General features: G+C 38.7%; 1 protein-coding gene across 4 annotated transcripts in view; it reads left to right on the forward strand.

The window, feature by feature from the left end:
- Positions 1–25,138, forward strand: part of LOC131073922 (zinc finger CCCH domain-containing protein ZFN-like) — a 45,231-nt gene that overhangs the window by 7,714 nt on the left and 12,379 nt on the right. Inside the window, exons 2-4 of one of the 4 annotated variants that reach the window (XM_058010439.2) lie at positions 11,727–11,890; positions 13,124–13,189; positions 13,665–13,730. In XM_058010439.2, coding sequence (XP_057866422.2) covers positions 11,727–11,890; positions 13,124–13,189; positions 13,665–13,730 — 296 coding nt within the window. Of the gene's footprint in view, positions 1–11,726; positions 11,891–13,123; positions 13,190–13,664; positions 13,785–25,138 lie in introns of all 4 variants that reach the window. The other 3 variants (XM_058010437.2, XM_058010438.2, XM_058010440.2) reach the window with 3 other exon arrangements.

Below are 25,138 nucleotides of genomic sequence, written 5' to 3' on the forward strand. Positions count from 1 at the left end.
TTCCAATTGACCACACAAGGCACGCTTACAATCAGTAAGAGGCTAGTGGTATGGACTAGGTGGATTCTACTTGAATACATTCATCAAATTCCTCCATTCAATCTAATTATTTATCATCTAACGTGAAGATCCAACAAGCAACCATGCACATTGTAATGAAACAACACACTTCACCATAACTTCAATGAAAATGGAGTTCATTTACAACTTAGGCAACAATTTCTACCTTCTCCTCCTACTCTACTCTAATTACTATTCTTTCTCTTATGACTATCTATTGACTATTCGCTATTGACTATTAGCTAACTATTCTAGCACTATTAACTATTAACCTTTACAAATGAGAGACTTGAGCTTTTTATAATGCTCTCAATACAATTCAATGGCTCAGATTCTTTTGAAATCAATGGCGGAAATTTTACAATGAAAACCCTAATTAGGGTTTGTTACAACAAACTCAGTTCGGCCAATGAAATTTACAACACTTTGGCATGACCAATAGATGATAAGGGTAGGTACCTCGAAGTTTGTGCCATCACTGGTGAGTCAAGTACATTGCATCTAGACATGCTGATTTGGAACCCCTTTGATTGGTGAGTGGTGACTGGGATGCCACCTCAATTCGCTTGTATACTTGGAAGATTTGATACTTGACATTACAAGCTTGCTCGAAGTAGTGGTGATGGGATATATTGAGGTAATTGAGTCCTTCCTTCATCCTCACTTGTTTACCTTGGAGTGATTGTATAACTTCTCCTTCGCACTCCTTTGATCTCTTCATCATGATAGAATGAGAACTTAGAATGTATCCTACTCTGTTTGTTTTTGCGCTTGCTTTATGTTGTAGCTGTTGAAATGTTTGAAATCCTTCATCCTAGTAACATTTTGAGTCTTCTTCTGTGCCATTGAAGTGTTCTTGATGCTGCTTCTAGTCCGCTTCTCCATCCTTTTCATTAGTTACTCCTGCAAAATAAGCAAAAGAGGGTATTAAGCACACATGATACATAACTTGTACCATCTCTTAATTTGATATAATCTCTGATTTTATGTGATCCGCAGGTTAATAAGTGCATCTATAGAGGAGGTCACTCCTTGTTTTGAGTAAATTTGTTATCTTCTTGATGAATTCGCTTCCTCCTTTGTGACTTTTGCTGTCACCAATGGTTAGAGTCGCTGCTTGTGGATCAGATTTGATGTTGATACTTACTGGGCCCACTATGGATGTAATCAAATTCGCTGATGATATGTTTCTTGAATCGGGTTTATTGTTGATATTAATTGGACTCCTTGCCCTGCTGATTGAATTAGCCAGTGGAGTTGATGGGGACTGCTGATCTGCTGAACAAGTTCACTCTAGGAGAAAGGATTGCTTTGAATTGGTGACAAAATGATTGCTTCAAGTCTCCTTATATAGGTGTCTTAATGAAGAGATGTGTCCTTCTGGGTGAGACCGACTTGCTTTGGCAATAATAAATTGTCTTCCTCATGCTGACCGACTTCACCTCTTGCCAAAATGCTAAAATTCGCGCTAGGACCCTGTTGTGACCATTTCACACATCGCCCCATTAAAATGGGGACCCCCTCTTTTCGCTTCGTTTTTTTTGTTCTCTCTGCTTGTTCTTCTCTCTATTTTAGGGTTTTGAGTGAGTGAGTGGTGATCCTGGACTAGGGCTAAACCTTAGGGGTTCTTTTGGATGTTATTCAGGCTGAGTCCAGTTTAATTTTGAAGAATTGTTAAGTGTCCTCCCGAAGAATTGAGATGATTGAAATAAGGTAAGTCTTTCAGGGGAGTCAAATAGGTCCTAGGTTAGGTCTAATCAGGGTTTTTAGGGTGAAATCCAATTTTGACTAAGTGTTAGCATTTTTGAAGGAGAAATTGTGTGTTCTTGCCTGGGTAAGTTTTGATCCATTTTTTGAAGTAAGATGATGCCTGAAACAGAGAAATCGCTCCTGACCCTTGTTGAGGGCCCAGGGCGAATTTTATCCTAAGTGCAATTTCTTGTTTTTGATGGACTTGCTAACTAGTTCCTGGCCTTGAAAATGACCTGACTTTGCCTTGTGAAGTGATTTGGGACTTAAATTTGAAGCAGTTTGGCCTAAAAGGGTAAAATCGCTCCTGACCCTTGTTGAGGGTCCAGGGGGAAAATATTGTTTGTGTCATATTTGTCACTGACTTTTCTAATGTGTTTTGTGCAGGGTCTCCTGGAAGGATGGTTGAATGTCACTGAAGGCGATTGAAGTTTTGAATGCAGGAAAAGTGATGATTTTTGGCGTAAGAGGGAAAAATCGCTCCTGACCCTCAGAGAGGGCCCAAGGCGAGATTTTGATTTCCTTCATTTTGCAATGGAAAGAGACCAAGTTTTGATCATGAATGGAAAATAAATGACTTTCTCCAGCCACCTGAAGAAGTTTTGACTTTAAATGATGAAGGGCCTTGTTGAAAACAGAAAAATCGCTCCTGACCCTCAGAGAGGGCCCAGAGTGAAAAATCTTATAGAGGTCATTTTTAGCCTGATTTGATCGATTTGAGATGTCAAAAGCATGGTGGAAGATGAAGTGAGCATGTTAAAGTATCCAAACTTGATTGAAGATAATGAATTGAAGAAGTTTTGCCCAGGAGAGGTAAAATCGCTCCTGACCCTTGCTGAGGGTCCAGAGCGATTTTCTTTGTGTGCACATTTTTTGACCTTTCTTGGACATGAGAGCTTATTCATAGCATGAAGCAAGGCGACATCTTCCTTAGCAAAGAAATTTCGAGATGAAAAGTGAAGCATTTTGGTCCAGGTAGCAAAAAATCGCTCCTAACCCTCAGAGAGGGTCCAGAGTGAGATTTTCAAAAATGCACTATTCTTGCAAGATCAAAGTGATTTTTATGGTTGGAAGGGATGAGGGAAAGCATGTTCTACCCGTTGAATATAATTTGGATGATCAACAAAAGAGGAAATCAACCCAAAATCAAAAAATCACTCCTGACCCTCAGAGAGGGCCCAGAGCGAAAAACCTAATATAGGAACTTTTCATCCAAGTTTGAGGAAAGCCAAGGTTAGGCATGGGTTTTAAATAATGTTTAAAATGCCTTGAAGTGAAAGGAGATTGTTGAGAGTCAGTATTTTGAAGGCAATTACAAAAATCGCTCCTGACCCTCAGAGAGGGCCCATAGTGATTTTCTAGGATTCTCTCCTTTGTTTGAGGAATTGAGACAAAATCTTGTGTGGATAGGAAGAGGAGATGATGTTTTATGCCTTGGAAGCAATTTGGAATCCAAAAGATGAAGGAATATGCCTAGAACCAAAAAGTCGCTCCTGACCCTTGCTGAGGGTCCAGGGCGAAAATCACAAAAACTGCATGTTTTCTTCAAAATTGTGCTAAGGCAAGGTTAGGGTAAGGCAAAGAGACCTCCAAAAGCATGATGAATGATGTTTTGCCTTTGAAACTTGATGATTTTGATCACAAAATGAAAAATTGCTCCTGACCCTCAAAGAGGGCCCAGAGCGAAAATGTTGGAAATCCTCATTTTACCTTACAACAATGAGGCAAATTTGGTTGGAGTGGATAAAGGAAGGACATTGCCAAATGATGAATAAAGTTTTAATGAAAGATGATGATTGGTTAAGCCCAATTTGCAAAAATCGCTCCCGACCCTTGCTGAGGGTCCAGGGCGAAATTGCCTTTAAGGACATTTTTTCCTCCAAAATTGTTGATGAATTAACTCTATAGTGCAAGGAAATGGATTTTGGGAGTGACATTGAAGGGTCAACAATCAAGTTGAGGTGGATTTTAGCTAGAAAATGGAAAATCGCTCCTGACCCTTGCTGAGGGTCCAGAGCGAAATTGACATTTCCACCTATTTTTCCTCACGCAAAATGCCAAATTTGAAGTGCAACACGTTAACTGGATGTCAATTTACCCTCCAGGAGATTTTCAAGTCAAGATGCGAAGTATTCAAGGCTAAAATTCAAAATTCGCTCCTGACCCTCAGAGAGGGTCCAGGGCGAAATCATCATGGAGTTTAATCAAGCCTTGTTTTAAAAAATTAACATTCTCCAATTTGCATTAGATCGCCAAAATTGCTAATTTTGAGGCATTTGGAAAATCAAAATTAAATTAGCATTAAATTAAAGGCATTTTGGCATTTAATAAATTGATTTTAAGCCTTAGAAAATCGAACTTTTATTTTGGACGCATTAAATTAATTTTTTATTAAATTAAAATTCAATATAAAGCGCTCAAGGCACTATTTTGATTTATTTTGCCAAGTCGGCCCCCCTTTTTGGAATTTTATTTATTTTTAACCTCCATTTTGCCAAGTCGGCCTAGAGGGAGCAAAAGGGTGAGCGCTCTATATATTGGAGGAGTTTTTTTCACATTTCAAATCATTCAATCATTGCCTTAAGTGCAAAATTGGAGAGCTAATTGAAGGTGCGAAATCTGGTTTGCTTGGAGCGAATTTCTTTCAAGAGTTGAAGACTAGAAGGGGGTGGAGTTTATTCTTTTCCAAACTAGAGGAGGCGCAATTCATTCAAGAGAAGGCTTTGATCTACACTTTGCCTAGCGAAATTCATCTATTTTTGCATCATTTCTTAGAGTTTAATACTCAAGAGGAGGTGTCAAGATGGCGACTCCAAAGGCAGGAGCATCCACTAGTCGTCCAACGCTCATCAAAGAAGATCAGAAGAACGACGAATTGGAGACCAGGATCGTGTCCAAATGGAGTAATATTGGAGATACCAACTTGGGAAACTTCAGTGTGAAGAAGTTTCGAGAAGTCCCCTACATTGGCAAAGAGGATAATTGAAAGTGGCATCATCAAGGCGGCAGGTTTCCCTCCAGCAGTCAAGTGTCATGAGCTGATGATCGAGTGTGCCCGCCATTATGACTCACAATCAAGATCGATCGTATCCAAGGAGGGGAACACCTTAGCTTACCTTTCAGAGGAGGCTATAAGTGAGGCTCTCCATCTTCCAGAGCATAAATATATGATTTACAAAAGTTTAGAAGGAGCCAAGTCAATGTATGAAGATGATCCTGACACTTGTTTGAACCTCATCAACAAGAATTGGTTGCTCAAAAGTCGTCCTCGCTTGAACAAGATTCCCAACACACCACATAGGATCGATTTCCAGGAGGAGTACAAAGATTTGATAACTTTGCTCAATCGAGTTACAGGGGCTCCTTAGGCCTTCTACTTCGAAAAGTGGATGTTCTTCTTCATTCAAGTGATAGTCCAAGGAAAAGGAATGATTCATTGGGCCAGAATTATTAGCAATAGTCTAGATGTGCAGTTGAGAAGGCTAAGACCTACCAAGTCGTTCCACATGAGCTCCTATATTATATACGCCTTGATCAGGAGTTTCGAGTATGTAGGGCTACCTCACAGAGGAGTGATCGGAAGAGGACTCAGAGAGGTGAGAGTTTGTGACTCTTATGTTCATTTGCATCATCCGCCTAGAAGTGACTATAAGTTAGTCAATGATACCTTCACAATGAACATCACTAGGATATTGCAAGGCGGGATTCACAATCGACTATCTCTGGATGCACAAGAGCTCGTGAAGAGGTATGGTGCATGGTTCATCTAGTTTCAAAAGTTTACATACATCAGAGTTCATGGGTGTCCTTCACCTCCCTACATGTTGATGAGATATCCGACAGACAGAATAGTGTTACTTGAGGTAATGAGACAGTTGGCAGCTTGTGCAAAGGTATCCAGACACAAGCATGGAAATGGAGTTCCCGTACCTATCATATTGGGGAACTCAGTTGAGGTATGTCCTAATACTCAAGCTTCGGAGGATGCAGAGAAGGAATTAGCCTTGTATTCATTCACCTTCTTTGCTCCGCGGGAGAATTTTGATCCTTATGGTTATATGGATGAGACAGTTGCTAGGAAGTACGGACATGAGTTCCAGGTGGAAGACTTTTGGATGAATCTCTCAAGTGATTTAGAGGTTAAAAGGAAGATGCATTCCAGATTGCCTTTGGATTTCATTAGGAAATGCAAAGTGTACAGAGTAGCTGATCAAGCCCAGGACAATGGCAAATACCTCTAGTCGTCCTATAACAAAGAAGATAAAAGAGTGAAGATAGATTGGAGCGAGCTTGAGATTTTTGACTTGAGAGCTTTGATGGCTCCGGTTTTATCATGTACTCGTATATGGGTGGATGTGCAACATCAGAAGTTGAGAGAGCAAAATGTACCAATGACTTTTACTTTGGAGGCAAGGCCAGAAGAAGGAGAAGCAAGCGTGAGTGAAGACACTTCTCATCCTAGAGGCGCAAAGAGGAAAGAAAGACCTGAGAAGAGGGAATCTTCCAAGAAGAAGCAAGAAGCCAATTGAGATCGCCCATCAAGCACATCTTCTCGACATGGAAAGAAGGCAAGTCAAGCTGAAGGTCAAGAGAAGATGGTACCTGAGGTTGATGAATCTATGGAATCCATGGTGCAAAATGATAAGCCAAACAAGGGACAGACACCTCAGCATTCATCAAGTCAATCTCCCCAAATTGATGAGCTACAGGAAGATCAGGGAAATGATGATGAAGTGACATCTCCTCTCCGAGAAGATGAACCACTGTCGAAGGACATACAAGTTAGAGAAACAAGATCCGCCATCCCGGACTGGTTGAAAGAGAGATTGACAAAGGTGATTGTGATTGAAGAAGAAGAAAATGCAATTGATTTGGAGAGCCTTATAGGAAATTCTCAAGAAGTAACGGAAAAGAGGAAGGCCACCAAGATGTCCAAGGTGATAAGAGATGAAGCAGGATCAAGGAAATTGCAAATAGCTACACCAGTGGTGGACAAGTATGAAGGTGAAATTCTTGCAGATGAGTATGACGTAGAAACATTTGAGCTTGGTCCACTCACTACTGAACAGGCAATGGATGAGGCAATCGATTCATTTGAAGCACTTAAGGACAAACTCAAGGAAGAAGTGGAAAAGAATAAGAGGCTTGAGAGAGAGGTCGGTGCTTGGAGAGGCTACTTTAGTCATCTCAATTAGCCCTTGAGACGTTAGGATCCAGCAGTATCTCCTGTGCAAGCACTTCCTCTTGAATCAGTTGGCGAAGCAGAAAGGGTCAAAAGCTTGGTTCAGCTTATGAGTTCTTGGATTGATAAATCCCACACGGTAGCCGTTGAATTTGCAACAAGGATGATGAAGACAATTCATCGAGCTATCCAGGTCCTTGAGATTATCCATAATCTATTGATAACTGTAGCCGCTTTCGCTCATACTAGAGATGTTATCATTCCTGTCCTGCAAGTAATAAGGCAAACACCAAGACGGATCCTGGCACAAGAAAAGATAATGGATGGAGGAATTCATAACCTATTACAGTGGTCAGCTCTGCTCCAGATGAAAGAGGTCCTTTTTGAAGACATCAGCACCAAATGCAGTCAAGTTGAAGGTGTCATCCATTCAATCCAGGATAAGGTGTTTGAAGCATTATGTACCATCCTTGGCCGACGAATCGAGATTGAGACAGATGTGGACATCCAAGAGTTGGAAGAAAGAATCAAAGTCATCTTTTGCAAAGAGGAAAATGTCATCACAGACGAGCAACAAGACCTAATGTTCACTACCATGCTCCTGATTGAGAAGATCAAAGAACTCGAACGTGGATGGGAAACAGCTCTTCTCACTGCCTTTGATCAGGTCATTCACTTGGAAGAACGAATGAAGAATCTTCCTGAGATTCCCATTGCTGAGATTGAAGGAATCGTGTCTAGATTCGTTGGATATGCTAAGAAAGAGCATAGGAAAGGGAACAAGGTTCTAGAAGAAAGGTTGTTATAGGATGATGTGGCATCTTAATTCTCATTGGTCTATGTTTCCTCGACTTTTGTGCCAATTAAATATTTGGCTATGCATTTAATAATGTTCATCTAAAAAGGGAACTTTTTGTAACAAACCCTAATTAGGGTTTAGGTGTCAGAATCTCAGCCATTTGATCTTCTTTCGATCTGGGCCGTTCATTGTAATTGAGGATGCTATATATATGCCCTCACTCATTTTCATTTTGTCATGAGATAGAAATTAGAAGATAGAGAGATAGAGATTAGAAGAACTTAGAGAGAAAGTTATTGTGTAGCAAGATTGAGTAGTGAAGAAAGAATGTTGAACAATTGTTGTCCATTTTGGCTTTGAGATCAATAAAATATTGAAGTTATGGTGTTTTATTGCAATACTTGTGGCTATCTTCATGGTTGTTTACTTTCTTGAATCATTCTCAGTCGAAGTAGTATTTAAGTTTGAAGGACTAAGTGTTGTGCTTGACCTTTGGTGAGATTCACGTTCCAAACCACTAGCTTCTTATTGATTGTAAGGACGCCTTGCGTGGTCAACTGGAGATATTGAGATTGTTGAAATAGTGATATGTATCTTCATGATAGTATCCATATTCTTGATGATTTGAAAATCATTAATCACCTTAGAAGATTGCATCAATTCCAGTAGAGTTGTAATTTCTTGGCAATACTGAAATTGGTAGAATCTTACCAAGTCTAGCCTACATTGAGTTATTCTTAGGATTAGATTAGTATTCATCTCTCGAAACCCGTATCTTTTGATCTTTTTTGAGAATTGGTTAGTATTAGGAAAAATCCTGTTCCTGCAGTCGAGTGAGAGCAACACGGACCAGCTTTCAAAGTGCGTAAGACCCCTTGAAGAAACAACATTTACAACGACCACTGGTGCTTATCCACACGTAGAGATCCTACAACAAAGAACCTTGAAGTCATCCCGATTGATCCTTTTCGCGACATCTTCAGCATTCGGAGACTTTATACAAGAGAGGATAAGGTACCATTTGAGTATTTTATTCTGTGTTTGATAGTGTACAAAATACACGCCAATAGACCCTTAGGAGGACATTCGCCCTAGGACCCTTGGAAGGTGCATGTTCTTCAAATCAATTCACTTCATGTCCTTTGGGCGGTTAAGGTAGGTGTTTCGCTCTATGTCCTTAACAAGGATAGGCCCTATATCATAAATTCGCTCTGTGTCCTTGAGAAGGACAAGGTCAAAGTGAGGTTCACTCTCTATCCTTGATGAGGACAAGCCCTAAAATAGATCGCTCCAAGACACATTCTAAGGACAAGGTCTAAAAGATGCATTCGTTCCAAGTTGATGCAAGATTCATGATTAAGTGAAGAAGCTCGCTCCATGCCCTTGATGAGGATTTTGCTCTATGTCCTTGGTGAGGACAAGACTCAAAACATAATTTTCTCACCGTCCTTTGGAAGGACAAGGTCAAGGTGATTGGAAGGATGGGACCTAAAACAAAGTCTCACTCTAGGACCCTGATGAGGACATGAAACAAGTTCGCTCTAGGACCTTTGCAAGCTATGGGAGATAAATGCAAAATTTTGCCCTAATCTTGAGGCCAAGGACGTGTCTAAGGCAAGTTTGCTCCAGCAAGGGACATGACTCAATGTAGACACTTCGTTCAATCTCTCCCATTGCCTAGACTTTATTCATCCAAACTTCCAATTCTTGACTCACTTCAATGTCCATGTCAAATTAATCTTCAAAAGTGACCCTATGCAAGACTCTTCATTCAATCCCCTTCCACTTGAATTGATGAATTTTCCAGCTACTCAAGAAATTCTATCCCTTCAATGGAAAGATTAATAACAAGGACTCTAAGACAACCTAGGATCGAGCAAAAAGAACTAATCCTAGAGAGCGAAAAGTGGGGGTCCCCATTTGCAATGGGGCGATGTGTGAATACCTCACAATAGATCCCTTGGGTCAAAATGAAGTTAGAAATGAAGTTCCTGTTTCTCTTTGCCTTGACATAATTGTGGAAAAAGGTGGTAATCTTGTTCCCTCTCTCAACCACTCAATTCTTGATTTTCGCTTCCAAAAAATCTCCTCCCTTGAGTTCATTCAACTCTTTAGAAAGGGAAGATTTCGTAAGAAGACAATCTCTAGTCATGCTCTATTCCTTAATTTGAAAGGTGATGGTATCCAACTCCTCTTATACTTGATTCTTCCTCTCATAAACATTTCCAAAATGTGATCTCTTCCAATGTTTAAAATTATACTTTACTGATTGAAGTCTTTTGAAGGAGTAGATAGTAGTATAAGAGGGGGACTTCCCATCCAAGCATCAGGATACAATGCAAAAATGAATCACTAGATGCAAAGCATTCACGAATCATCTAACCTCTAAGACATCAATTGAAACATGAAGGGTGGTTTTTTAACTTGGGAAAAGAGAAACAAAGAGATCATGATAGTCCATTGATTGGTTAGAACCTCCCAACTTTTCATCTAGGCTGATAGTAGCACTGAAATCTCTTGCCATGAATTAAGAAGTGGTCGGAAACAACGAATGAACTAATCTAATATGATCCCAAAGCAGGTTGTTATCTTGAAAATTTGTAGGGGCATAGGCATTCATGCGGAGAATGAATTTGCCAGGTTCAAATTAGGAGCCAATCAAGGATAAAAGAATGTTTGCTAGTAACCTAAAGAGAAGGAATGAGGCGGAGAGGATCCCATAAACAAGCTAGTCCTCCAGAGGATCCTTGAGCTTCAATACATTGGCACTAGCTGTCTTTCTAGAGTGTAGAGGATAAAGAAGCCATTTCCTCTATTGATAACTTAATTTCTTGAAGGAAAATGATGTTGGGATGATTCTTTTGGATGAGATCATGGACAAACTTTTGAAGAGGGGAGCTACCCAAACCCCTAGTATTCCATGAAATTAAGATCCTTTATGGGAATTGAAGACATCGGGTTTGATGACTAGAATGCGCTGATCGTCACATTTTTCTTGGCAACCATTTGACCGGGGCCAATTTTCAGTCTGATCAGATTTGGTGTCACGGGTAACCTGCATCAGAAAGTTGATGGCATTTTCATGACCAGAAGTGGTGGGCTCATTTGTCTGAACAGCATCTTTAGATGAAAAAGGAAGGGGTGCCCCAGGGTTCCCTTCAGACACAGCCATAGGTGTCAACGCAGGAAAAAAGACAGCCCAGAACACCCAAGATCTGGCTGTAAACAGTCAGCTGCCAATCACAAAAACCCCCAGATGCAGGCACAAAAACAACTGGCAAATGTTTTAAAAAAGAATGACTGCCCCAAGGGAAGCCACACAGCAACAACTGCGAAGGCTGACAAGGCCTCAGCAGCTTCTCACATGCACCAGGCAGACTGAAAGCCCCAGCCCGTGCCTTCATGTGTTGCTTCAGTACCAATTCTCTTCAACACCTTGCAGTTCGTCAACTGTTGGATTTTCATCTGAAAATAGTTAATCAAATACTTTTTATAATATGGTTTAGCTGTTTTTGGATGATATCTTTGGGTTTTAGATCATAGTCAAATAAGTATATTTTTAAAAATTTAGTTGGGTTTAGTTGAACACTTGTTTGTTTGTGCTGGGGTGACAATTGTAATTTTTTGATCAAATGTCATTTGGGTTTTTGTTTTTTTGAGAAATTAAATTAGTTTTATGGATTGCAATGGTAACAAATTTTGACAAACTTGGTTTCATTCAGGTACTGGTTGTACTTTGTGATTTTTATCATTTAGTTTAGCTGTTTGAAATGATCTTCATTTGATCAATAAGTTCATTTGGTTTTTGTTCCTAAAAGTAAAAATGTCTTTGTTAAGTGTAATTAGGTTTAGTTGATGGTTGTCATTTTGTTACAACAATGTAAGCATTGACCAATGTATTGAATCCTAATTGTGTTGGGTATCTAATTTCTGTAGAAGCAATGCGGCAAATGAGCATGCAATCTCATGATATGCTGCAAAGAGGATCAGGTCCTTATCCAGAGAGACCAGGGGAGAGTGATTGTGCTTATTACATGCGGAATGGAGTTTGTGGTTTTGGTATGAACTGCCGCTTCAACCATCCTCCCAACATCAATCTGGTATGCTTTTGTTTGATGCTTGTTCAGATTGATTTGTAAAGCAAGTGGATCTTGTGATTTGTCTTCAATGATTGAATGGACAGCTAAATTCCCATTGAATTTTTGTCTCTTAAAACAAACTGCTTATAAGATGAGCTTTTTTGGAACAACATGAGATCATCCTAGACTTGTCTTGGAACAACATGAGAGCAAGGGGAGGTGACAACAGCCATCTTTCCCTTATTGACTGAGACGTATAATAGGACACACATGACATTTAATAGTACCTATAGATAACAAGAGGCAGACAGAACTTAGGAGAATTACTCATTGAAATCTTCCACTTGAGTATTAGCAGCCTCAGGATATTCATTCTCATTAGCAATCTGTGATCCTTGACATCCCACAATGTGCATCTGGTGTAGACCACATGTTGAGAAGGAAAAAAGCATGATTTCTATGTTATTTCTGGTCTGATTAAGCTCTTCCATAACTGCATTTTTGGCCTCAACTTTTTATGGAACTTAATTATTTCTCGGCAGAACTTGTTATGGATTGGCTCTCCTTTTATAGTTTTGTAACCTACATATTATTCTTAAGGGTGTAAAGAATCATTGTAAGAAGCACCATTGGAAATTATTTACTGAATACACTCCTTTAGATTGTAATATAAAATTTATTTGAAAGGTATTTAGTAGCAAAATCATAAAGACTATAATAGAAGGAAGTGACACATAATTGGATTTGTTCTATGCCTTAAAAGGTTTAGTCTTTGTTTGCCATGTACTTTAGTCTTTTGTCGTTTCAATAAAATGGCTTAAGGAAATGCCCTCCCAAGTCTCGTGGAGCTTGAAATGTGGAGGAGATTGCATGTGCTTCTGTCAATTGGACCAAATTGAATAGGATTTGATTCTAAGGCACCTAAACATTTAGCTTGATTTTTATCCCAAGTGTAAACCTTTCAATGTTCATTTCAACATACTTGAGGATCATAAGGAACCATTTGGATCATCAAAACATAGACTCAGAATAGGTATAGAACCAGTTGTAACGAAAGATAAGGTTTTATCTTATAATGGATAACCAATGGAGCTTCATGATTCATAATGAAAAAAACAGAAAAATTTGTTCTGAAAAACATTAGATTGACTGTAGCTCTCCCTTTAAAATGAATGTTGTTTTTCAGTTATCAGGAAAGTGGAGATGAATATGTTTAATAGTAACATGTAAATTAACCACAATGTTGAATATCAGGGTGCTCCAGCTGCAAGAAACAAAGGGGAAGAGTATCCTGAACGTCCTGGTCAGCCTGAATGTCAGGTAATCATTTGCTTACCTTTGAGGCAAAACAAAATAATTGCTTTATCACATTTTTTCAGCAAAATGTTAAGTTATGAATGAGTCACTTGGTTCTTCCAATTCTTTATTGATGTATTTTAGACGCTATGGTTCAGTAAGAGGTTTTAGATTATCTAAAAGTCAACTATGTTTCCAATACCCAATTCACAATGCTTCATAACACATATTTGTTAGAAAATGATCTTCCCAGACTTGCATTTTTACCTTGTATTGATCATGTAGCTGGTCTGATTTAATTAGTTTTCATGCACTGTATGTTCAAGTGTATAGAAGGATACAGTTCCAATCAAATTTGGAGTCAGTCATTTTTCTTCCAAGTCAAGTCTTATGAGATTATTCTAAATTTATTTATGGACTTGAATTCTTACAATATTCTTAGTTGTAGGATGTCATTCTCGTAAAATGCCTCATTAATTAAATAAATGTGCACTGGCAGTATTTCTTGAAGACAGGAAGTTGCAAATTTGGTGCTACATGCAAATATCATCATCCAAGATACAAGGTGGGAATGGAAAATCAGGTTGCACTAAATGTTCTTGGCTATCCATTAAACCCGGTTGGTATTGGTTATTCCTTGATTAACTCAATAATGTGGGAGTGGGAAAAGTGTGGTTATACTTCTTACACTTCATATTTTCCGTTGATTGAGCTCTGGAATGGTTTTTTCATTAACATTCAAATAAAATTGAATTGCCTATTGATCCGACAAGAATAGCTAGATGGTCATGTGTTTCACTCATCAAGCTTTCTAGTGCTTACTAAGGCTTGTAATAAAATTAAAAATGGAGTTCATAATATAGCAGTATTTAATATCTTACATGCCTCCTCTTTGCTTTCCTACCATGAAACCAACTACTTCTGGATCTTACTCTATTCTTTCATTATCTATGATTTTTGTTTTCAATCCTAGTTATTAGAAAATAATGCCGATTTGTTTTTATGCATGCTGCTACTAGTTGAAGTAGCAGCATGAACTAACTTTGAATTCAAATGGTTTTACAGTGTTAAATGAACATTTGAATGAGTAATTCACCTTGAAATTCACAAATAGCTAAATAGAATTGAAACAAACCATACACCACAGATTATTTTTAACCTGGAAACCTCATAGTGGGGAAAACCAGTTAGAAGTGCCAATTTTACAGCTTGCCTGCATTCCTTCATCAATAGAGACAATACAAAGAGCTCTATTGAGCATATCTCATGCTCTTTTATTTCTCTGATCTTCCTAATGCTTCTATGGAAAGATCGTAGGAGTATAGAGTAAACATCAACCATTAACAACTGACTACTAGCTACTACCCCATATACATTCATCAGCTTAATCATCTATTCCTGCTAGTCTTATCTCTAATTGCTTGGCTTGTGATTCTTCTTATGCATTGCTGGAAATGACCCTTTAAAGTCTGAAGGATTTCCAATTGCCTAAACATGGAAGATACCTGGTTTTGATTGTCATTGAATTTTCTATTTGGAATGAGTGGAACTGCCAGAAACTGTAGGATTGAATCACTATTACACATATGAAATGTTAATGCCACATGGGAAAGAACCATGACACATGCGAAAGCTGCACAACATGTGGAACTGCCATAACAGTAATGTAAGGGGCAACCTGATGTAACTGGTGGCTTTCCTGAGTGCTAACATAGTACATTGTTACTCATCAACTTGTTTCTTCTGCTTCTACTTGGTTAATTTTAATGTTTTCTTAAGAGTCTTATGGAGTTTGATTTAATTTTGAGATTCTTATGGATCATATTTTCCCCTTTTAAGGTGTCTTTGGGTCTCATAAGATTTTAGTTTGAGATATGCGAGGATTGATCCCTCTACCTGTTAAAACCTTTTTATGGTTATTGGTGCTTTTGCCTTGACTGCAAGCTGCCAGTTTTGAATTTTCCAGTGCTTCTGCTTTTGCATCTTTGCATCTTTTGCAAAATTGGCTCTCATACCTTCCTTGTCCTTACCAAGGTGATGTTTCCACTTAAGTTGTTCCGCCAACAAAATATCCAAGGTAAGTAGGTAATGCAATCTTTATCCTTGTTTATTGGAAATATTGCAAGGATCTGTACATTCCAAAGAAATCATGCTTTTAATTTATACTTGTGCCTTCTTCCTATTAAAGAAAAAGCGATTGATTGTTTCTCATTCAAAATAGTGAACTGATTTGCCTCCCCTAGTGTTGGCTGTTCTTATCTTTTGAAAATGTGATTGCCTTTGTACTCCCATCACGATTCTTCTTCAAATAGTGTCCATTCATGGCTCTCTGATGATGTAATCCCATCACGTTCATCAATTTGTAGCTATGTTTGTGCCTCCCTACCTCCAATGGAAAGAGTGACGAGATTCTCTTATTCCTTTTATATTCCTCTCCTCCATGGAAAGTAAGCAATGCGTGAGTACATATATCACTTGAAATGTGCATGTAAACCTCCTTGTGATGTCAATCCACATGCTACGATGGCTTTAATGTGCAAATCAGAATCATTTTTCTTACTGTAATTCATTGCTATAGTGGAAAAATACATTTTATAATACATTACCCTGCTTAAGTTTACATGACTTATTTTTACATGGCTATCCCTTACTTTAATCTCCTGAGTGGAAATTTGCATCGACACAATATCATTAGCCATACAAGATAGAATGTCTCGAATGAATGTGGTTTGTATGCTAAGCACATCCATGATATTGTTATTCTTTGAAGTAGTTTTCACCTTAAGTGGTTCCTTACCTTGCCAATGATGTTCATGCCCCTATTCTTTTCGATGCCAATGATGTTCATAGTATACTGCTTTCATATGAATATCAGACTTGAAACCTACTGTGATCCATGTTCAATGTTCATACAACAACTGAATTTTGCACATTTCATCTAACTGTATCTATGCAGTGTCCATTATATGTTCTATGATGCCACATATATGCAGAAAAAATCTTCTAAAATTATTTGGATATCAATATATATTACAACTGTGGATGTTGCAATTAATTCTACACGTCAATGCTGCAGACATGGAATTTTCTATATTCATGCTACAACAATTGAATGATTCTGAAACAAACACTTTTTCATGCTACAATCACTTTCCCATTACAACAAATATAATGAGAGAATGTCAAATTGGGACAGTGAGAAAAACAGAATTCAATTTGCTACCCAACAGTATGACTCTTCTTAATGCTAGAAATTATTGGCCATTCTCATTTTTCTTCCTTGCTATTCAAAACAAGTTTAACTTATGACTAAATGAAAATGGCAATGGTTGAAAGCTTTTGATGCCATTTGCAGCCCTTGTTCTTCCCAAGTGAATTTGTTGCTTCATGTTCACCCATGACAATTATAAAACTTAAAATGCTTTCTCAGACAACTGGTGTTAGTTCTCTTTTCTCTACCAATAAATGGTACAGCAATTTGAAGACACATTTGGAGTGCTACTCAATGCAGGTGGTCCTCGTTCATATGAATGCAACCTAAGTTCTTCCTGTTTGTAAGTCATGCAAATGCTCAACCCAAGAATCAAATGACATGCTCTTGCTGCCATTTATTTGCAATGGTGATGAAGATAAAATTGAGAGTTCTCTCCTCCTTGATTCTTGCCGTCTTGTAGGCTCCTCTTGCTTATGGCTGCCCATTCTTGCTTTTGCCATACTTCGGGTCAAGATGTAGATGAAGTTTCCAACGCTTACCATCTAATGCTCATAAACCTTTCAATGACTGAAAACATTATTAAGTTTGCACATCCTCATGCTAACTATATCTTATTTCTATAGAGTGTCTCATCGACTTATTCTTTGTTTGTTTGAAGAGTGGATTCTTCCATCAAATCTTTCCTAAAGAGGTTGGGTTTCATGGTGGTGGATTGTCTCCTCTTGCATATGACCATCCAATGATTATGCATTCCACACTAAATGCAAGGAATGATAACCAACACTCATTTGCACTATGTCCTTCATTTTCATAGAGGGAACAAGTGATGGAAGACTCTTCATGTTCATACCTTTGGTGTTCTTTTCCTTCCATTCTTAGACTTTTAAGTGGTGAAGTTGGCGGAGTGCTATCTATTGAACACCTAGCAAGATTGAGAGAGGTGGGGGGTGGGGGGGGGGGGGGGGGTGTGGGTTAATCGGTCCGGAACTTCAAAATCAATTATTAATAAACAACATCAACTTACTTAGCATTAACACATTAATCATCAACACATAAGCAACCAACACATGAACACATGATTTACGTGGAAGACCCAAACAGGGAAAAACAATGTCTACGTGATTTACGTGAAATAACAATGCTTTTACGCTTACTGTCAAGGAGCACCAACACCTGAAGGACTTGTAGAACTAAGGTGCACAACCTTAGGCAAGATACAAGAAGGACTTGCACAACTGAAGATCACTTCTTCAGGACAAGATACAAATTGCTGCCAAAGGACTCACTGTCAATCAGCAACGAATGAAATAGCTGAATTGAAAAGAAGGATTCTCTTGAACATGAAATTGTCCTTGAACAACTGGATCAAGTGACCAACATCATGGCGAACATCTCTGATAATCTTCACTGTCACAACACATTGTCTTGCAAAATATATCAGCTTCAAAGCTCTTCACGAACCGTCTTTCACATCACCACAAACTCAAATCTGCTTGCAAATCATTCGCATACACTTTTCACACAATTCACTTCTCATCCACACACAATTCATGCATCCGCACATCTTAAATATGAGATACAACATTGAAATCCTAATTAAGGGTCGGCCTAGATAGAATAACCAATATTACACAAATAAGCCACCCTGACCTAAAATACTTAGATCGGTCCACTCTAGGAGAAAGAGGGAACCGAAACATATCACAATACATCCTTCCACGATTGATCCAACAATCCACACATGCTAACACATACTTCCAAGGCATTACAAACCGTAACGTGTAGAAATAATCAATTAGTCGGCCACATAACTACTTGTGATGCAAAATACTCCATGCGGATCTCCACACACCATGGTGAGACCCAAATTATCATCTCAACACATCTTCCAACACATATCCGGACCAAAAGAATATGATCCACTAAACCGCAATACAATTAACAACATATCCGGAGGGCACCAAAAGCATTCCGGACCACCTTGAATACAGGATGACACAACCAACACCAAAGGCATATCTGGAGCAACATCCATCTAGATAACCAGGTCTGACAAAGCATATTCGGACCAACATCCATCCGGATAACCAGGTTTGACAGCAATGACAACAGTGACATCCATATGTGCAACACTATCTCCCCATTTCATCTTTTCAATAGTATTGCATAGATGGAGATACTATGTGCTATCTCTTGCTCCTTCACATGTTGAAGTTTGTTCTCTCCTTCAAAGTGTTTGTTTGGTCTCGAGGTGATAACTTGTTTCCCTATTCTCTCTTACTTGCTGTTCATATTTTGGAAATCCTAGCAATTAGTGCGTGGCTTCACAAAAATCAAATCAAGAATTTAATAACTTATGTTGGACTGTTTTGAATTTAAAGTTGTTTTGGCTTCTTTCCCATAGATGCTACCCTTGCTTGGGCCTGCACTAGAGCATTCTCCAATCTGCATTGTGGTTTGAACATGCCCAAGGCCTACTTATTTTGATATTTACTCAATCACAAAGCAATTAAGAGTTCTTTGCTCGTCCTTGCTATTATCCTCTTCATTATTTTGGGTTATCCCATATCGCACAATAACTTAGAGCTAGTATTTTTATTAAACTTTTCAAATTTACCAAAGGGCTTCATTCATTCCTTCATTAAAAGAAAGACCATGTGATGGACTGTACCCAAGGCCTACATATTGTGATATTTACTCAACCACAAAGGAATTAAGAATTCTCTGGCCATCCTTGCTAAAATCCTCTTCAATATGGATTATCCCATATTATGTGATAACTTGGAGCTAGAATTTTTAGTAAGCTTTTCAAATTTGCCAAAAGGCTCATTCATTCCTTCATTAAAACGAAGATGCTAAATATGAATATCTTCTTGAGGCAAGAAATCAGCATGACTTTATGTATCCAGTTGCTTTTAGCTTACTTAGGTAGAAATCCTATTCACATGGTTTAAATCTCCACTTAGGGACTTTTAGAGATTTGTCTCACCTCATAGGTTGAGACACGTGTACTCACTTAGTGAGACACCTGTTACACAGACACATACCACTTGCTTACATCTTGTAAAGTGTTCTCAAAGTGCCCCACATATGGAGGGGTAGTTAGTCATCATCTCCTACCTTCTCTCTTCACTAGCTTGCCTATATATACAAGCTACTATGTACATTCATCTCTTCTTTTGCTTAATGTCATTATTTGGGTTGTGTGCTCAATGTTTGTGGAAGCTTGGTTTTTTGCTTGAAGATCTTGATAAACACTAACATGGTATTAGAGCTTTCTAACAAAACCCTTCCCCTATTTTGAGCGAATCCCCCATTATAACTAATTAAGAGTTCATTTTTTATCTACCAGCAATTTATTCTCCATTGCCCATTCATAGCTGAATATTGCTATCCTTAGCTGGCTGCTACTAATGCTGTGTGAGGGCCAATTTTTCTTGTGAGAGTTGTGGAATACTAAGGGCATTTGTTTTGTTTCTTCTCATGACTAAATCCACCTGTGTTAAAAGGTCAATCTGCATGCTTGCATGTGTGCAACGAAAGGCAAAGCCACATAAATGTTATACCAGCTATTTGTTATCCTTTGTTTGGCGCAGATTTGTGCATTCATCTCTGGCAACTCTTCCAAAGCATCTGCTACACTGTCTCCCTTCTAATGCAGATTTCTGGGGGTGGTGGCAGGCCATGTGGGAATGTGAAGAGAGCCTTTAAGGCATAGCCTCTTCAAAGCAGCGCTACAAATAACAAGTCAACATTTGATATTTGCTGTATTTCTTTTGAGTTCAGCAATTCTTTTATTTTTGATTTCAGTTTGGCTGCCCAAACTCTATCAACCAGATACTCCATCATGCACATTGACTGTCTTCCTACAAGAGTCTTTCCAGCAGCAGCATTCTCCATAGGCACATAAAGCTCCAACTGGCGGCTTTAACAAAGGTGCTGCAAGTATTAGAGACAGCCACGACTTGCTGAAAAGAGAGATCTGCATATTTGGAATCGACTTGGCACAAATTCCTCCCCCACCTGGCTATTGTTTCATTGACTTAGTCACTATTTGTTATTAATGTTGGGCTATCTTTAACATTTCTTGTTATTTGATTATTCTTGACACAAGTACTATAACTTTTAGTGGTTTTCACAAGAAGTTAGAATTTTGTTGCTCATCTAGTCATTGTAATACAAGTTCTGTAAGGGGGGAATTTTTTTTCTTTTTTGGCATATATTGCAAACAGGGAATTGAAATTTGATGTCTGGATAGTTGTGAAGCTCATTTCGTAGTTGGAACCCTAGGTACCTTATCTTAGGCAATTTTTTCTAATTTTAGTGCAATTGTATTTAAAATAAGTGTTACAAGAAATTCATTGTTTAATAACTTTTGATTAGTAGCTTGAAATTAGTACTATTTTTCGCAAAAGTCCATATTTTCCCATGCATTAGAGCTATCTACATTTTAAAAAGAACTAAGTTATAAAGTGTTGGATAAAAGCTCCATTACCAGAACACAACCTGCAATATAATCTTAATAGCGAGAAATAATATTTCACCAAATAGATGAATGTATTTGAGATGAATAACAATGTACAATACTCCTTCTTATAAAGCAAAAGACGAGAGAGGCGAGAGCACAAGATAATGGCATGTGTCTAGGATGTGAGGGTAGGAAGGGTAGGTAGAAGCCAACTAGCGTCAACTACCCAACTACAAAATACAACGTAAATGATATTCACCTAATATGCAAAATATTAAATAATGATGCTGAAGTGAACTTAAGCGAATAAATCACTATTTACTCCAACATGAAGTGATGAAAATGGGGGTAGGGGGGTTGTCATTGTGTTGTGCCTTGTGCACTTGATATTTCTCTTACAACATCTTCTTCTGCGATTCTAAGTTTGCAATCAAGACATGGAGCCTAATCAATTGTCTTACACCTTTCAACTACCATGAATGGAAAGTCATTGCTCAGTTGGCATTGAAAAATAAAGGTTTGTATAGAGTCACAATGGGTAATGAAAAGGAACCAACTACAGCAAACGATAAGGAAAAGTGGTTTAATAAGTGTGATCAAGCCTTTGGGCTTCTAAACATCAATCTCTCTCTAGAGCTTCTATTCCATGTCAAGGCCTTGAAAAACTCCCTATGAAGTGTGGACTACACTTGAAAAGCTTTTTGGGAAGGTCGACGAATTAGTGAGCCATGAGCTAGAAAATGATCTCCTAAGTATAAGTCCAATAGACTATAATGCTATAGAGAATTATTTCACAGAAATGAAATCACTAAGATTGCAACTCAAAGAATGTGGGATTGAAAAGGAGGATGATCAACTCATCCTCTCCACACTTTCAAAGTTAGGACCTAAATAATTAGTCTTTGTATCAACCTTCTATTCCACCAAGAGGGCTCTTGGTGTAGCATGGCCAATGCCTTCTATTGATTTATTGTAGATCTTACAAGGGAGCAAGACAAATTAATTCAAATGGGCACCATAAGTTCCCACAAGCCTCAAGTCCTCATGGCAGAGAGTGACCTCTTTGCAGAGAGTGAAAAATCATAGGTTCAAAACAAAGATGAGAAGTAAAAGGATAATTGAAGAGAAATCACAATCCTCAAATCAATGGAAAAAGAAAGAAAGAATCAAATGTTCCTATTGCAAACGATTGGGACAAAAAGAATATAAATGTATGAAGAAAAAAATTAGGCACCTTTGTCATCTTCTTGAGAATAATAAAGGAGTTTCTGAATCTTCATCACCACTAGACAAAGAAAAATCAAAAGTATGGCACTAGCAGCATCTTGGGAAGTAGAGTCTTTCCCTGGACATAAATTCCCAAAACTAAAAATTATTGATTGGAGTTTTCTACATGATCTTGTACAGAGTAGAAAACTCCCTCCAGTTCTTGTCTTGGACTCCAGAAAAATCTGCCCCTTTCTGCAATTGTCAATAAAATTTCATCATGCTCCAACATACAAAAGTGGCCAGCTAATTTGAAAGCACCTTTCACAAAGCTAGCTGTCATGTCAACTCTTAAGTGGTCTCGTCAATATGCCCCAAAATGCAAGTTCCAAGCTATGCTTTCAGCAATATCAAATATATGGAGAAAAGAGCCGTTCATATTGAAATAATGGTCCAAGAACGTAAAGCAAGAGTAATGAGATGAACAACCTGGAAACATTTATCTCCAATAACAGAGAAAGGAGCCTTTGGAAAAATTAAGTAATAGTTTCAAAAGCCTAAATATGGTAGGAAGAAACATCTTTCGAATTTTCAGGAACGTGGATTCAATCTGTCCCACATGAAAAATTATTTGTGAATGGAAGCCCAAATTTTTAAAACACTCACAAGGTTTTGTTCAAGTGTTGCTATGTTTCTGCTATAAATTATATTAGTCGTAAAAAGAAAAGAAAAATAGAGTAGGAAGGAATGCCTTTCTTTTTTCCAAGAAATGGGATTCAATCTGTCACGTATAAAAAGTTACTTGTGAATGGAAGCTGAAATTCTTCCATATACTTACAAGATCTGCTAAAGTGCTTTGATTTTTCTGCTATGAATTATTCTCCCCCCACACATAAATGAGAATTAAAGGCTGCCAAAGAAGATGACTCTTGACTTTCAAAATGCAAAAGCCTAAAGGTTTCCTTGAATGATCAGAAATGGTCTCCTTTTGTAATAATTTTGGACTTGTGTAGATGCACAAGTTTAATCCTCAAAATTGAAATTTGGTCTTGTATTTGTTGTTGCCGATGTTTGCTCAAGAATGTGAAATTGATCTAAGCCTTAAAATGATAATGTAAAGCTTTTGGAAAAAAAATGTGTAAAACATTTTTACATCATGTTTTTGAATCATAGAAATTTTCAACACTAGGTTAATTTTATTTCCCATTCCTTTTGTTTGCAACGGTGCCAAAATGTTTGCCGCTACAATTGATAAATTAAATATAGGAAATAATAATGTTCATGACAATGCATACCAGACACGATAGTAAAATATATCTTTATTCGCACATGCAATTATTACAGAGAAGAGACCAGAGATGGTCAGCCAAGGATTACAATAGATCCCACTATACCATACCACTTCCTTGGTGGTACACGACCTATTTAAAGGACTCGATGGTTGCCGAAACATACACAATCGTCAACCAACCGACACATAACTACTTGACAGTGACAACCCACTTAATACAATTAATTAATACATTGTCAGGTAACCAAAATTATCAAACGTAACAATATGCATTTTATGCCAACTACATTATCCCCCCCAAAAGAAAAAGTCGTCTTCCAGACGACAAGTAAACATCAAGTAATATCCGGAAAGACTAATGACAAGAGTGTAGGCCAAGACTTTTATTGGACAACCCCAACATGTAGTGTACTTGCCAAATCAAAAGGGGGTTTGGGGGAAACGCCCCAACGGGGTTAAGGGGCAGTGCCCCTTGCTCGTGTTGTACCTGCAATGCCCTTCTTGGGTTTTGTTCGCTAGATGGATTTTCCATCCCGCGATGGCACTTCGTATCACCAGACGAAAGTTCAACTCCGGTAGGACCGCCAGAGAGTTCTATTCTGCCAACTCCGCTAGGACTGCTAGATGGCAGTTCCATTTCGCAAACTCCGCCACAATCGCTAGATGGCAGGTCCACTCCGCCATGTCTAGGATTGCCAACTTCGCTAGGACTGCCATGTCCGCCAACTCTGCCATGTGCTCCAACTTCGCCATGTTCGCCAAGACCGCCAACTCCGCCAAGATTGACAACTTTGCCATGTTCGCTAGGTGATGGTAGCTCTAGAATGTTCTCCACCCGAACACCCCATGTCTCCAGTAGCCATGAATCAATTTGTTTCTTCCTACCCATCTGTACCTCTTGTGGGGCTAAATCGCGTCAAGGTGGCTCCTGTCTTGGATGTTGTCCTGATGGCGACGATGCCTCTACATCAACTACATCCACAATGACTTGTTCTGGAACATCCTCCATCCCCTCTTCCCTTGACATTGGCATCTCCTCCGTCTGACTAACAAAGCTCTCGTGACTACCAGGAGTTTCCTTACTTTCGTCGACAGGTGGAGCAATGTCGGGCATCGTCTCAAGAACTGCTTGAGAAACTCCGTTTTCCCCTACTTCTACCACTTGTGTCTCACCGACCACTTCCAACAATTCTCTTGCCAGATGTACGTTTCCCTTCGCTAAAAGGTTGGAGCAATCATTTCCTTGCCCATATAGATGCCTCCAATTGTCACCGTATGAGATCTCCTCAACCGCCAATTCTGTATGGATTCCTCCAAATTTACCCTACAACTCCGTACGGATTCCTAGCAATTCCATACGGATCTCTTCAAACTTCTCTGCCAACTCTGTACAGACAACTCCAAACTTCGTACAGATGTCTTCACTGTTCGTACAGATTTCTCTTGCCATCGTGTGGATTTCTATTGCTTTCATACAGACTACCGCTTCTTCAGTACGAATTTCTGTCTAACAATTCGTTTCTTCCGTATGGATTTGTATGACTGTGCCCTCCCTATGTTTTGCTTCCGTACGGATTTGTACAATGACTCTTGACCAGTGTCTCTCACCTCCCATATGTACTCGTACGACAACTTTACCTCGCCTACGTTGGGCTTCCGCTGTACGGATTCGTACGACAACCTCCCTCTACCAATGTCTTACTCTTTCCATATGGATTCGTACGATATTCCCCTTTCTGCCAGACACTCCCTTCGATGCACGGATTTTCTCTTTCTACTAGGCAATCCCTTCGA

This window comes from Cryptomeria japonica, chromosome 9 (assembly GCF_030272615.1).
Source record: "Cryptomeria japonica chromosome 9, Sugi_1.0, whole genome shotgun sequence".
In the NCBI taxonomy this organism is placed as follows: Eukaryota; Viridiplantae; Streptophyta; class Pinopsida; order Cupressales; family Cupressaceae; genus Cryptomeria; species Cryptomeria japonica.